We start from the raw sequence: 15,954 nt of genomic DNA, 5'->3' as shown, positions 1-15,954 counted from the left end.
AAAATTCCAACATTGTATCTTAATGAGAAAGAAGGCTGGGAAGGAATGGGAGGTTCTCTGTTACTAAAAGTGTTTCTGTCAGAACAAAAAACTGACTTGTTTACAATCAGAGAGGAGTAATGCCATTAGAACATACAATAAAAAGAAGACAAATCCTTAAAGAAAGATAAATTCTCTAAAGGAGATGAAATTTCATAAGAGCTAAAAAAAAAAAAAAGTCACTAAGTTACTGCAGAATTCATATCAAGGATCTCTCCACGGTGGACAGCTCAGGAAGAGACAGGGCATGAGAACAGAAATGATGCTAGAAAACGTTTGTTGAACTAGAATGTACAACAAGGGGAAGAGGGATCAGATGAGATATAGAAATAGAATAAACTCACTGGAAGGCCTTGAATCTAAGTGAAAAGAATTCAACTTTCCTATAAGAGACACTTTCCATTCATATGAAATGTCCACAAGAAGCTTATCTACAGAGAGAGAAAGTAGGATGCCAGATGACTAGAACCGGGGATATTGGGAGGAAATGAAGTGACTTTTATCAGGTAGAGTGTTTCTTTTTGGAATGATGAAAACGTTTTAAGGTCAATTGTGGTGAAGGTTACAGAATGCTGAATACACTAAGAAAAAAGCATTCACTGGTTTAAATGGGTGAATAATAGGACAGGTGAATTGTATTTCAAAAAAAGCAGTCCACAACCCATTTCCAGGACTCTCAGAGGCTCTCTGGGGCAATCTCCAAAGTCCAACCTGGATGAACCTGTGACTTGGTCTTCCAAATCTTTCTCGAAAGAGGAGATATTGGTATAGCTCAGTGGTAAAGCACTTACCTAGAAAGTACAAGGCCTGGGTTTAGTCCCTAGCTCCATCAATCAATCAACAAAATTAAACTTGAAAGCAACTGCAGGTGACTGAAGAAAATAAGGAGCTCAAATGTCCTTCCTATTGATTATATCTGAATGTGGAAGAGGAGTTTAGTCCTTAACAAAACACAAACATCCCTCAAAGACGTGCATAATTTGCCAAAGGTGTAATTAACTAATGAGAGCTTCACTGTGAAACTGAAATATAATCTTAGAGCCTAGAGAGGCCTACACAGTTAGTTCTTCCAGGGCTCCACCTGTCTGCTGTCTGAAGGGCACCAAGTTGGAGACCTGAGACCACAAATGCCTGAGCCCACCTGCAGAAACATTTGGGAGCCTGTCTGGGATAGGATATAAAACTAAGGGCTCTTCAATATGATTTTAATACACACCTAGGTCTAGGAACTACTTAATAAATCAAAATCCTTAATTTTCTCAAGAAGGAAAGAAGAGTGCAAAGAAGTCAATTAAATGTTGCTCAAGCCACCTAGTTCGGTTCAGGCAAAACACACCTGTAGTATAGGTGTGGGTGTGTGGGGGTGAAGGGAACACTTCCTTAGAAAATCCTGGCCTCAAAACAGTGGTCAAGATCCCGTCATAAGAAACTCTGGAGAATAATGTCTGACCTATTATCTTCAAGATGAGTGACTTTGAGACTGGGCTGGGAAGAGAGTTCTTAATATGCAGGGAATTCACTGCTTTGCTAGGTGCCCCAGGGGGAACTGATGCCCAACAGATGGAACTGACTAGTGAGGAAGGAGAATTTTTGCAACTTCACAGGCCAGATCTGAACTGTTCAGGCCTCTCTGATTGGGAAGACTTTTTTTTTTAAACCATGAGCCCAGTGTTATAAAATAAACATTAAGGAATGTAAAAGCTAATCCTCCATTCTCTCAGCTGCACATGGACCCAGTGCTGCCTGCAAAGAACAGGGCAGACCCTGGCAGATTGACCTTCACAGACCATGCTAAAACCCACTTGAGAAGTGCCTGGTGAGTGCTCTGGTTGACAAGTACCAAGCCATTACATTACCGAGCAGTGTGCTTCTTACCGATAATTCCACTGTCCTTGCTTTCCAGGGTGGAACTAGGGCTGCTAATGGTCTCACAGGGACTTTTGTTGGCTGCCGTCTTGCTGACACAGCTATTCAAGGTTGAGCAGGGGCTATCGGTGCTAGGAGATGCCGTGCTGCTTGTTAGTGTGGAGCAAGGACTGATGCCTTGGCTCAGAGCTGTGCACTGCAAGATGAATGGAAGGAGGAGTTAGCACAGCTGACACAGGACACTTCAACACACGCTTTTGATGTTAAAACAATAAAACTTAAAAAAAACAAAAACAAAAAAGAAAAATAGAGGGCAGTTTTTAAATTCTAGGAGGAGACATGAATAGTCATAAATATATAAATGTGTGTGTATATGTGTGTGTATATATGCATACATACATACATACATACATATATGGTCTTCCAAAATGTTAAAAAGAGAAGTATCTTTGTTCTGTTCCCTTCCTTTGTGATTTTCCTTTTTATTAAAAGGGCAGTCTTAGCAATAATTTAGAGAATCAGAAATGGCAAACAGGCAGACTTCCTCTCATTTAAAATCTGCAGAAAACAAATGGGTTATTTGACCTCTGTACAGAAAACCTGGGGACTGTTTTTGTAACGTTTCATGAGCACAGCAGCCTGATTCAATTCCTGAAGATTTATGGGCTCCGAGATGAGGGAAGGAGCCTGGTGGCCACTGTGTCTCAATCAACCCAGGACACCTCCCTCACAGAGACCCTCACAGTGGTGGTGGCTGTGGAGGGCGGGGTCCAGCCCCTCACTGCTGCTCACAGGCACACGTCTTGGAAGCAGCAGAGTACTGCTGGCTGCTGTCCCCTTGGACAGGCACGCCTTCCCGGTAGATGGGCCATTTGATCTCATCTCATTTTGTCTCTGCCTCATCTCCTATAAATCTTTTCCTCACCCCACTGACCCTCCCAAATCCCAACAGCTAAAAAGGCACAGGAAAGCAAATACCAAAGCAGCCAGATGAGAAGAATGGTGCTATAAAGATAAAAGTGGTATCGTTATGAAGGAATTCTTTTAGCCACTTTAATTCATGTAGCTGCTATTCTCCAGGGAGTGACTAGAAGGTTAATGTGGACATTTTCTTAAGTTCTGCTCCCTCTGCTTTTCCCTAACCCCCTCTCTACAAACACCCAGAAACAAACTGTTGCAATAAATTTCAATACACAACAGCCCAGAACTCATTTGACCAAACAATGACTTCCCCCCTCATGGGGAAAGGAAGATTGGTTATCGCTTCATTCATCCTCTGAGCAGGTATGAAATGCAGTGTCTTCCTCGGGCATTACCATGGTTTCATTTTTGTCTTCAATGGTTATGTGTGTGGCACTTGGGATCCCTTCTCCCAGTAAAAATCCCAGCCTTGTCAACAGTTCTTGAGCTGCCGGTGAACAGCTCGGTTCATTATCGGTCTTTGCTTCTGGAACAAAGAAAGAAAACAATGAAGATGCCCCTCTGGGGAATTTCAGCTTCGCATCTGGATGAGTTCGCACTATAGCTGCTTGTCTGGCACTTTTGTGTATTTTTATAAAATGCACCAAGTTTGACAATGCGGCTTGTCCTCTAGCAGTACATTCTAATTAAGAAGCCGTGACAGGTTAAGAAAACAGTAACAGAGAAATTCCAAGTTTAAAGGGTGAAATACTCAACTTGAACCAGAAAAACCCAGTGTTGTTATCTGATAGCAATTCCTATTCCCAAACCAGTGGGGGAATGGGTAATTCAGACACCCCTTTGGGTATCTTCCTGTTCACCTTAAAGGGCACAATGTGGGCAATGCCAAGGGGGCTAAAATAATGCAAAACCCAAGTGACATACTGGCAGAGACCCAGGCTGTTTAGATTCAGGGATAAAACTGAAATCTAAGTTCTCATTAAGCCAGGCAGGGGCAGGAAGACCTTGGTGGAAAATCTGCATGTTTCGCAGCAGCAATGGTCAAAACCAGAACTCCAACTCAAGCCACCGATCACTGAGAAACCTCACTAAAACAAGGACTTAAAAACTCAGTGAAACATGTCCTCAAGAAACAGGTTTCAGCAATGCACTGTTGTCCATGAGGAGATGTAAAAAAAAAAAAAAAAAAAAAAAAAAAAAAATCAGCCTATATTCTCGGAATGCTCCACAGGTAATGCTGGAAAGTAGGGCCTTTCTGGGGTTCTTCCCGAAACTAGGTCATTTGGCCTTTTGTATTTAAGATAATTTTATTATTGGATTCCAATTTAAATGTTGAGCTGGAAGTTAACCTTGTAAACAAAAGCCTAAGCATTGATTATGGATGCCAAAATATCAACATCATCCCATTGACTCTTTCAAATTTTTAAGTCAGCATCCATGGGGATGAAATCACATACAAAGCACACTGAGATTACACAAAAAGTCAAACTCAAGAGCAAACAATGCACAACATACAATACAATCACTCAGTGTTTTACTGTTTTTTAATTATCCAGACACCAAGATCCATACATATATAAACCCATCTTCTCTAGATGTAGAAATCTGAAGATAATGGTAGAGGTTTTAGAAAAACAAAATGAGGAAAAAAACAATACAGTGATGTTCCTTTTGAGCTATGATGTCAACAACAAAGTTTGCTGTTAACTTTGCCTTTGTAAGGAACTGCAAAAATTAAAATAAACAGAGCTTTTGAGAAGACCATCTGTATTATTCTCATTTCGCATATCAGTTTTGCTATGACATGCACCCAGAATGGCAGCTATGAGGAAAATTAGGCTGGCAGTATCTTCAGGAAAGGAAAGGCACTTAGTCACTTGCTGGTTCTCAATATTTGGGGAAGGAAGAAGAGCTGTTTGCAGCTTAAGGTATGTTTTATTGACTATAGAAAACTGCAGCCCTGTGGTAACCAAGGACTGACTGTTCTGGGGTGAGAGAGCCCTGATGTTTCCGGATTATTTGCATTCAACACATAATGTGAGGGATCAGTAGACCCAGACAACTCTTGGAAAGGGAACCACCCAGGGCGGGTGGACCACACCCCTGTGCTGCTCTACAGAAGATCCCTTCCCACCAGAGACTTCAAACCACAGTTAGATTCTCTAGATGGGCATTTGGGAACAGAGGGCATGAACCAAACAAAATCAACACAACCCAGGCACACCCAAAGGCTGAACCATTCAGCATAGGATGGGTCTCCCCTCCCCTTACCCTCTCCACTCCCAAGCCCCAAGGCTCAGGCAGGGTTGCTATTTTATCTTGAGTAGCAGCTGGACTGGAAGGCGGACATACAACCCAGATGGAAAGGGGAAGAAGTGGGTAAGGGGGTAGATCTCAGTGGTTTCTCTACTCCACCACCTCCTTTCCTTTCGAAACAACCTCCATACTAACACATGATTGTGACTATGTCCCCGAAAGTCTAGCTTCTGGTTCAACCTGAAACACTCTGGGGAAAAAGCCAGCAACTACTCCCACTTGGCAGCTGCTGTGGAGGCAGAGTACAGTTGTACACAAGCAGCTGTCACAGAACCTACCCTGCAACAAACACAGGCACAGCCTATGGCTTACTGGAGACTCATTTGAAAACCCCAGATCTTGTGTAGGTCCTACATGAAGCCGAGGGACATCACCACCCCCAGCAGAGTCAAGGCCACCTCCACACTGGGGCTATTGAGAGACTCCCCAGGTTTTCAACAACAAAAAATCTGAAAAAAAAAAATAGTTATCCAAAAATCACCCCTCTTCCAATGAGCTAGGGAGCAGTAGCAATTCCAGGTTCAACCGCTAAGTTTAATTGAGACACCCAAATTCATGTTCTCAAATCCTACTGGGGTTCAGGATGAATGGAGACATTCTTTATATCATTTTGCATCCATTAAGCCACTGCAGTTTTATTTCTTCCAAAGGCTTCCTGTTTTTTCAAATTTCATTCACTCTTCTATAATATCATCCTAGTGACCATATCTTTAAAAGTCTGAATTCCTCAATCCACCTCAAGTCATCCACGTCTTGCCTTCCCTAATGCACAGTCTTCTCTCACTGAACGGTTCTTTCTGGTACAAGGACCTCTGGATGAAGAATGACAGTGCCATTCTGGGAGAGAAGAGTTGCCTGGGAGCTCAACTGGGTGCACTCCCTTGGGAAATGGAAATGCATTTCTACTTTTGTAGTTGTTCACCAAATACTGTGCGTTGAATAGCCGTATGATCTACTTTAAGCTAATTATTACTCCAACATAACCTCCAGATCAAATTGTACTAGGCCACTAAAAGGAAAGTCTATTTTCATTCAGGTAGTTAATATTAAGTCACTCATAAATAATGGACATACTTTATCCATTATCAGTGGGATAAGGTCTAGAAAGAAGAAAGACCTCATTTCACTTTAAATCTCACTCCAAAGAATTTGTGTTGGCTGTATTTGGAACTGAGAGAATAGCTAACCTTATACTTCCTGGGAATCTGTTAGGCTCAGAATGGCCAGTGATATTCCTCCCAATAATGTTTTTTTTGTTTGTTTTATTTTGTTTTTGGTCCCAGAGATTGAACCCTAGGGTACTCAACCACTTAGCCACATCCCCAACCCTTTTTATTTTGTGGCAGGGTCTCACTCAGTTGCCCAGGCTGGCTTTGAGCTTGTGATCCTCCTGCTTCAGCTTCCCAAGTCACTGGGATTACAGGCGTGCACCACCACAACTGGCCCGATAATCTTCATGGACTCCTCAACGTCACACGCTTGTGGAAGGCTAACCCATACGGAAAGGTAAAGGCAAGTTCTTTATATATATATATATATATATATATATATATATATATATATAGCCGAGGGACATCACCACCCTTTATTTTATTTATTTATTTTTATGTGGTGCTGAGGATCAAACCCAGGGCCTCACACATGCTAGGTGAGCGCTCTACGGCTGAGCCACAACCTCAGCCCCTAAAGGGAAGTTCTTAAATCACTTCCTTCCTGCCTGTTTTCAGACCCTGTTGGATTTGTGTGTGGAGCACAAACACTGAGGAGCAGTCCACTAACTGACCAGCTCCCCAGTTGCTATCAAGGTACATTCAAAACCTTGGTGCCCTTCCCAGTCTCCTCCCTGCCTTTTCTACACTGCAGAAGATGTTAACAGGATTCTGAGCCCTTCAGGTGTTGAACCTCAATTTCCTATCAGTTAAGTGCTGGACTCACTTCCTACTATAGATGGTGAGCCTCAAAACCAATAATGTCAGAAATACCTTATAAACCACAGGATGCTATAAAGCTGGTCATTATCTGCATCAGTTTTAACACTAAGAGCCCACATTTCCTATTATTTCATTTTCTGGTTTCATAAGTTCATATGAAAAAAAAATTTTATACATGTTTACAGATGTACTTGAATTTTTCTTACCTAAAAATATAGTTGTTTATAATCTTTCTGACCCAAGTAGCTTTTTCTGAACTCAGTATTCCAAGACAATAAATTCCCTCCTTTTGTTGATTGCCAAACTGTCTCAGTTTGGCTCAAACTGCTTCATTTACCATCTAATGATCCCCTCTTCTTAAAACCAGACTCTGTTAGAACTGTGCAGGTCCCTGGAGGCCAGTGGTCACTCCATAAAGACGACCTCTTCACCCTTATCCTCCTCATACTCCACAGAGTACTGGGCATCATGGGTAACATCTGGCTACTTCCTAGCTATGTGACCTTGAACAATTGACTAATGCCAGGCTTCCAAAGTAGTAGATGTTAAAATTTATCATTTCTTCTTTCAAAGTATCTCACTTAGCTCTAAGTGCCCATCCTCTCAAGTGTAGGTAACTTGTAAAGTTTGGATCAATTTTCTTATCTCTATTTTTATTGTCTTCCTCTCTTCTAAGCCAGCAGATTCTCAAACATTTTGATATCAGGATTCACTCCCTAAAATTATAGAGGACTTCAAATGAGCTTCAGTTTATGACAATTATATCTATTGATATTTATCATAGAAATTAAAAATATGAATTTTTAAAATGTAAGTTCATCTTAAAATAAAACCTATGACAAGTTAATTAACATTTTAATAAAAACAACTATACTTCCAATTTAAAAAATCAGAAAGAATGACATATTTTACCTTTTCACAAATATCTTTACTACTTGATTTAATAAAAAACTGGTAGAGTCTCAGGTCTGTTTCTACACTCATTCTGTTGGGATATGTTTTTGTTTGAAGCTGGGAACTGAACCCAGGGCTTCTTGAGCATTCTACCACTGAGCTACACCCTAGCTTGTTTTGTATCTTAAATGAATCTTGCTGGAAGAGATGGCACATATTTGTATCCCAGGGAGGGAGGCTAAGGCAGGAGGATTCCAAGTTCAAGGCCAGAATGGACAACTTTACAATATCCTATCTCAAAATTAAAAATAAAAAGGACCACCCTTGGGTTCAATCCCCAGTACTATGAAAAATAAATAAATGGATCTTCTATCCATGTAAGATTTTATAACATCCTGCTTTGCACCAATTGGAAAATGTTGATTTTGAAGATCTTAAAAATGTTCACTCATTTCATTATACTATATCAAAATATCATATTCATTAATATTATCACAAATCTTAACTGAAATATCTTGGGAAGCCATCAAGCTCAACATATCAGATGCAAATTTCTCCAAAAACCTAATTTTCATTTAAAAGGTCAAGTTTTAGCATTGACAAGTTTTAGCATTGACAACTAATCTTGTGAAGTGTTTTTATTTTATATATTTTTTTAAAATTGAAGTGACAGGCTCATTTCATTCCTTTTGAAGAAAATGTGTGACAAGCGCTCAATTCTGAATAGCCATAGTTTGCCAGTGATTACATCAAATAAAAATGATGTTCCATTTAAAATGTGGCTAGTTCAGCTTGCAATTCAAACAATCACACAATGCTCTGCCTTGAGACACCTATCACACTTCAGCATGCAGCGGAAATGCTTTATGCAGACTTCCCACTTCACTGCACAGAATATTAAAAAGATAGGTATTCAAGGGTCAAGATTTAATAACATTCATTATTTTTAGTGCTTTGTCAAGGACATTCTTCAGTGAATTATCATGTCTGATGCAAGTACATGGCAGTGAAAAATACCATGACTAGGTAGTTGGTGCCCCTGCCTTGAAGAGCAGGTATTGCAAGTTTTACTACTGATTTTGATTATTATAAAAAGAGTTTGACCTCACAAATCCCTGACAGAATCTTGGGGGCACCTTAGAATTCCACAGCCTATATTTGGAGAAGCTCTGCTTTAAGTATAAATTATGTTAAAGCAAATCCCTTTTCTTAAAAAATCAGTAAAAACTATAGCCACACACAACCCTTTCTTTCATGCTCCCCCCATCTACCTACTCAACTTCTTGAGATTAAAAGAAGGGACGATGCTCACCAATTCTACTTCCTCATCATGATCTATGTAACTTCAACTCATTCACCTTCCCAGTGTTCCTGAAACGGCCCTACTAAGCATATTTTTTTTATTTTCCATTTTCTTTTTAAGTCGTACATCCTCTCTTTTGATTTTCCTGTAGGTTTCTGACCTTGCAAACTCTGTGCTGTAAGGGAGAAAGTAGAAATTGTCATTTAAGATGGAGAGAAAACCCATGGTCACAGGTCTTATGGGTGGGTGACTTCTACCTCTCTTGCAGGTGCTTCTCCGAGTTCTTATTCATAGCTTATAAATAAAAAAAAAACAAAAAACAAAAAACAATGTTTCTTAGTCTTCTTCTCTCAAAAGATACTAGATCTTCTTCCCTAGTCTAACTGATCTCACCCTCTTACCTCTGAGCAAATGGCTACCCAGTTTACATGCTGAGTGAGCCCCTTCTTGAAGCCCAGTTTGATTCCAGCCACGGGCTGGACACTGTAGTCTCGATGTTCCACCAGCACCTGAAGTCCACACACCTGAAACTGAGCTCAAACCAAACCCTGGGATCCCTTCCTCCAGTGTCCTCTTAGTGTAGCCACAGGGGTTGTCACCTTTGTCACCACGGCTCCCAGCTCCTCGCAACCTCAACAGTCTCCCTATTCATCCTCTTTTCTCCTGACCCTGGTCCAATGTGAGGCTTTATTCTCTCATTTAATTACTGAGCTCGTCTTCTTGTCATTGTCCCTGATCTTAGTCTCTTCCTACCCCCTTCTATCTATTTCTTGTAGAAATAAAGAAAGCAATCATGAAATTCATATGGAAAAATAAAAGACCCAGAATAGCAAAAACAATGCTAAGCAGGAAGTGTGAATCAGGCGGTATAGCGATACCAGACTTCAAACTATACTACAGAGCAATAGTAACAAAAACAGCATGGTTCTGGTACCAAAACAGGCGGGTGGACCAATGGTACAGAATAGAGGACACAGAAACCAATCCACAAAACTACAACTATCTTATATTTGATAAAGGGGCTAAAAGCATGCAATGGAGGAAGGAGAGCATCTTCAACAAATGGTGCTGGGAAAACTGGAAATCCATATGCAACAAAATGAAACTGAATCCCTTTCTCTCGCCATGCACAAAAGTGAATTCAAAATGGATCAAGGAGCTTGACATCAAATCAGAGACACGCCGTCTGATAGAAGAAAAAGTTGGCTACGATCTACATTCGGTGGGGTCGGGCTCCAAATTCCTCAATAGGACACCCATAGCACAAAAGTTAATAACTAGAATCAACAAATGGGACTTACTCAAACTAAAAAGTTTTTTCTCAGCAAAAGAAACAATAAGAGAGGTAAATAGGGAGCCTACACCCTGGGAACAAATCTTTACTCCTCACACTTCAGATAGAGCCCTAATATCCAGAGTATACAAAGAACTCAAAAAATTAGACAATAAGAAAACAAACAACCCAATCAACAAATGGGCCAAGGACCTAAACAGACACTTCTCAGAGGAGGACATACAGTCAATCAACAAGTACATGAAAAAATGCTCACCATCTCTAGCTGTCAGAGAAATGCAAATCAAAACCACCCTAAGATACCATCTCACTCCAGTAAGATTGGCAGCCATTATGAAGTCAAACAACAACAAGTGCTGGCGAGGATGTGGGGAAAAGGGTACACTTGTACATTGCTGGTGGGACTGCAAATTGGTGCAGCCAATTTGGAAAGCAGTATGGAGATTTCTTGGAAAGCTGGGAATGGAGCCACCATTTGACCCAGCTATTCCCCTTCTCGGTCTATTCCCTAAAGACCTAAAAAGAGCATGCTACAGGGACACTGCTACATCGATGTTCATAGCAGCACAATTCACAATAGCAAGACTGTGGAACCAACCTAGATGCCCTTCAATAGTCGAATGGATAAAAAAAAATGTGGCATTTATACACAATGGAGTATTACTCTGCATTAAAAAATGACAAAATCATAGAATTTGCAGGGAAATGGATGGCATTAGAGCAGATTATGCTAAGTGAAGCTAGCCAATCCCTAAAAAACAAATGCCAAATGTCTTCTTTGATATAAGGAGAATAACTAAGAACAGAGTAGGGACGAAGAGCAGGAGAAGAAGATTAACATTAAACAGGGATGAGAGGTGGGAGGGAAAGGGAGAGAGAAGGGAAATTTCATGGAAATGGAAGGAGACCCTCAGGGTTATACAAAAGTACATACAAGAGGAAGTGAGGGGAAAGGGAAAAATAATACAAGGGGGAGAAATGAATGACAGTAGAGGGGGTAGAGGGAGGGGAGGGGAGGGGAGGGTAGGGGAGGGGGGATAGTAGAGGATAGGAAAGGCAGCAGAACACAACAGACACTAGTATGGCAATATGTAAATCAATGGATGTGTAACTGATGTGATTCTGCAATCTGTATATGGGGTAAAAATGGGAGTTCATAACCCACTTGAATCAAAGTGTGAAATATGATATATCAAGAAATTTGTAATGTTTTGAACATCCAACAATAAAAAATTGGAGTTACTGGGATCACAGGCACTTAGCTTTAAACAATTTTTTTTTTTAGTTAAATGAACACAATACCTTTATTTTGTTTATTTCTATGTAGTGCCGGGGAACGAACTCAGTCCTCACGCATGCTAGGCAAGCGCTCTACCACTGAGCCCCAACTCAGGCGCTTGACAACTCATCTTAAATAGCATCTATTATACTGCCTTTCACAGCTTAAACATTCAATTCATATTGCCAGACATAGTATTGCACCCCTGTAACACACAGACACGAGAGGCTGAGACAGGAAAATTCAAAGCCAAATTCAAAGCCAGCCTTGGCAACTTAGCAAGATCTTGTCTCAAAATAAAAAATAAAAAGGGCAGGGAGTGGACAAACTTATGTCCTTATTTGAAACATCTAGTATTTTTAAATATTTAGAAGTGCATAGACTCTGTTAAAAGTAGAGGTAGTAAATAAAACATTTGTAGATTAAAGGGGAAAAAAAGGCTGGAGATGTAACACAGCAATAAAGACCCTGGATTCAATTCCCAGTATAAAAATATTTTTTTAAAAAATATTTATCGAAGGTAATATAGAATGAATGGCTTCTCCACCTCTAGCCCCTCTCCCACTGGACACATACCAAGCATGCCCACTTCTAAACTCTCATCTAACTAAATCTTATTCAGCCATTAGTTAAATGGCGCGTCACCATTTTAAGAAGCTGAAAAATTAAAGATAAAGCAGAATTAAGGTTACCTCTTGGGAAAGGAAAGATAAAATGATCAGAGGAAATACACAGTTATGTTTTATTTCTTAACTAGGTGATGGGCTGATAAATGCCATGATTCTTTATATCTCTTTCATTCTCTACATCTTTGAATGTCTGAAATAGTAATCAATGAAATATTTAAACATTATTTAAAAGACCCCCTTTTCTACATCTAGTTATTCTGTTGTTTCATGTGGGTCAATTTCATTTGCTAACCAGACTACCAGGAAAAAAAAAAAAAAGTTTCGTCATATTCTGAGATTGATCTTCAGTGAACAATGACTCATGAGATTAAAAACTTTCTCACCCCTCCTCATCAAAGCTTGCTCAAGTTGCTAATGATATATTAAAGCAACCCTAAGTGAATGTGGATGGTTGTCCTTAATTCAAAGAAATAAAGCTGTGAGTCCTAATTTGGGTTTTTTTTCCTTCCCATTAAGGCAGAGGTATTGTTTGGGGGGTAAATGACATATCCCCACAAAAAGTAATATGTTGTTTTAATTGACAGCAAGCTTATTTATAAAGAACCTATCTTATGTGACACATAGCTTTTTAGGACCATTAAACAGGGGAAAAAAAAAAGAGGGGGATTTGTATTGTATTTAATACTTCATTAAGTCAATCTTTTTTTTTTTTTCTGTCCAGAGTAGAAAATTCTGTGTTTCAAAAATATGTAAAAATACTGAAGCTGAGTGCAGTGGCACATTCCTATAATCCCAGGGATTCAGAGGTTGGGGTAGGAAGATTGTAAATTCAAGGCCAACCCTCAGCAATTTAATGAGACCCTATCTCCAAATAAAAAGTAAAAATGACTGGAGATGTAGTTCAGTGTTAAAGTACCTGAGTTCAATCCCCAGTACCAAAAGAATAAAAATACTAAATATGGTAGCATGTTTTTTCCTAAAGATGTATCCAGGTGAATGCAAACGTCAATAAACAGTTTCTTCGCTTTCCAAAAACAACAAAAATTAAAAAACACAGGTCATGTAATTGAACCCACTTTCCAGATGGCTAAACTAACACACAAATTACACATCAACAAAAGTACTTATAAATTAATCAACAAATCTTAAGTGCTCAGTGGTTTTGTTTTACTTCCATTTAAATTTCAAACAACCAAGAATTAAAAATTGATATAGCTACGTGGCCACCAAAGCAAAAGTGAGGCAACATAGTCTGAAAAGACTATTTCAAATATTTAGGAGTAACTTGATATTTCACAAATCTACATGAAAGCAGACATTTCACAAGGAGCTGTTGTCCACAGTCTGGTGAATACTGACATGCTATTATTAACAGCACCGGGAAGTGTCAGAGAGACTTAAATAAGAATACCCAAAGGAAGTATGGGAAGCAGAAGTCCAAATTTTAAAGTGAAACTTAACAGACAATGCTGGTCCCAAACCTTAGAGTTTGCCCATCATGTGTCTATACATGCCTGGGCTTAATAAACTCAATTAGTTTTAGCTCCGAAGCCTCTCCTTTAGGTTCAATGAACTGGGCATAAAATTTATATTTTAATATGGCAGTCTTCACTCCACTGAAATGTAAAAGATTCCATGAGGGTTACAAAGCACATCACCCTTTGCTAACTGTCAAGTTCAATTCTGTTGGGCAACCACCACCTCCACCTCACCAACTGAGTAGCTACTACAGCTCATGCCAGCACCAGGGCTGTCTTCACACAGGTCATGTGCCCATAATCATGAACCACCCCTAAACCCACACTAAAAGAAATGAAAATGTACCACGTTTCTTAATCGGAGCCCAAATGGAAACCTCAGGTCCTGTATGTGCAGCCCGTGTATGGCGTTAATTTTGGCTGCCAAGGTCCTGAAGAGGCTGAGTAAGAGAGCTCAGGTCTCAGGAGTGAGCACACATGCAAATTTTGGCCACTCCAGCCAGGCCAATGGCTGCTCTTGAATTTAGCTCGGACCACAGCCAAGCCCAAGAACACCTCCTCTTGCCAAGAAAGGGGGCCAATTCTGCCTTGGGCAAGGGGAGAAAAGTTGACAATGGTAACTATTTATAACCCTCTTTCCTAGTGCCATAAAAATCCTAACTCTCTCTCCCACTCATGCCTTAGGAGTCCCCTACACAGAAATCCCAGCAACTTTCTCAGTCACAGAGGAGGAAGTCATACCATGGTGTCTTGGCCAGTCACAACACCAGCACCATGATCTGCTAGGGTTTCAATGACTTGACAGGAAGGTGTGGATGAGGGGCAGGGATGGCAGGCTTAATCTGAAATGTGAAGTCAGCTCAGGAAGTTCAATGGCAGATATTCACATCAGGAGTTGATTTTTGTTTTCCTTTTCACACACAAAACAGAAATGACAGAACAGGTGGTCTGCACACGCAAATGTACACCCAAAAGAGACTTCTTTCATCAGTCACGGCTATCCTCACTAGATACCACAGTAGATTCTCTACCTTCTCACACACACCCAGTGCCACGCCCTGCTCTGCCCAAATCAGTGGCAAGAGCCTCTTCTACCACACAACTGGGGCCTGGCCAGAAAGGACAAGGGTGGACTTCATGCCAGGATGCCTACAACAGCACCTCTTGCTGGCCCAGCGTGCCCATGCCATTTCCTCCTCCACCCATTCCAAACTTCCTGATTCCAGCTTCTGCCAACACCCCCCTTTCAGCTCATTTTGAGCTCTCTTTTCATCACCACTCCACTCCACTCTCCTACCACATCCTACTTCCTGCCAAACATCACAGAAACACAAAACACACATGCAAGTTGAAACACAGAAGAGCTGTCCCCTTCAAACAATGAGGCTGAGGAGAGGATCTGGTATTTCAAAGTGAAAACATGGATGCATTTTCTTTCTTAAGTTTTCTTTGAACATTACTGCATAAACTTGTGTCCACTCTCGGGGCAAAATTAGCTTCTGAAAATAGGACAAGAATCTTAACCTCTTGTTTCTGCAGGAAAATGATGTAAAATCCAAACACCCAAATTAAAGTCTATAGAGTTGTGAGATGCAAACTCCTCAGAAAAGTACACAGAGGTAAATCTTGAATTGACTTAAAAAATAAAGAATTATTAATGAATGTACAGCATGCTACAAGCTCACAGTGCCTGTTATGCTTATTTTGGGATTTAGACAAAGAAACCAAACCTCCCCCCCCCCACCCCCAAGATAAAATGTCTTCATGAAAAGGTTTCAATCAATTTGGATTTTTATTTTTTATTTTTTATTTTTTGTCCCTACATCCATATCGCCTAAAGAAAACTTTCAGAGATTAAAAAAATATATACAGGCTTTTGAAAGTTACCAAATTCCCTTAAGAAAGCTATGATAAGCTTTGCATGAGTTTCAGCTTTTCAGCTAAAGCCTGGTGCTGAATATTCTAAAATGGTAAAGTATTAACAAGACATCTTGCTATCTACTA

The 15,954-nt window shown here is 40.2% G+C and overlaps 1 protein-coding gene across 17 annotated transcripts in view; it reads right to left on the bottom strand.

The window, feature by feature from the left end:
* Positions 1–15,954, bottom strand: part of Tanc1 (tetratricopeptide repeat, ankyrin repeat and coiled-coil containing 1) — a 226,806-nt gene that overhangs the window by 71,245 nt on the left and 139,607 nt on the right. For 12 of the 17 annotated variants that reach the window (XM_058584924.1, XM_058584925.1, XM_058584927.1 and 9 more), the window contains 2 exons: positions 3,222–3,352; positions 1,915–2,101 (listed from right to left, as the gene is read on the bottom strand). In XM_058584924.1, the coding sequence (XP_058440907.1) occupies positions 1,915–2,101; positions 3,222–3,352 (318 nt within the window). Of the gene's footprint in view, positions 1–1,914; positions 2,102–3,221; positions 3,353–9,279; positions 10,567–14,296; positions 15,620–15,954 lie in introns of those variants that run through there. The other 5 variants (XM_058584926.1, XM_058584928.1, XM_058584930.1 and 2 more) reach the window with 3 other exon arrangements.

This window comes from Marmota monax, unplaced genomic scaffold (genome assembly GCF_021218885.2).
Source record: "Marmota monax isolate L192 unplaced genomic scaffold, Marmota_monax_Labrador192_F-V1.1 WCK01_AAM20220418_F8-fsc00129, whole genome shotgun sequence".
In the NCBI taxonomy this organism is placed as follows: domain Eukaryota; kingdom Metazoa; phylum Chordata; class Mammalia; order Rodentia; family Sciuridae; genus Marmota; species Marmota monax.
The sequence above is the reverse complement of the archived record's forward strand: the minus strand, read 5'-3'. Positions and strand labels throughout refer to the sequence as shown.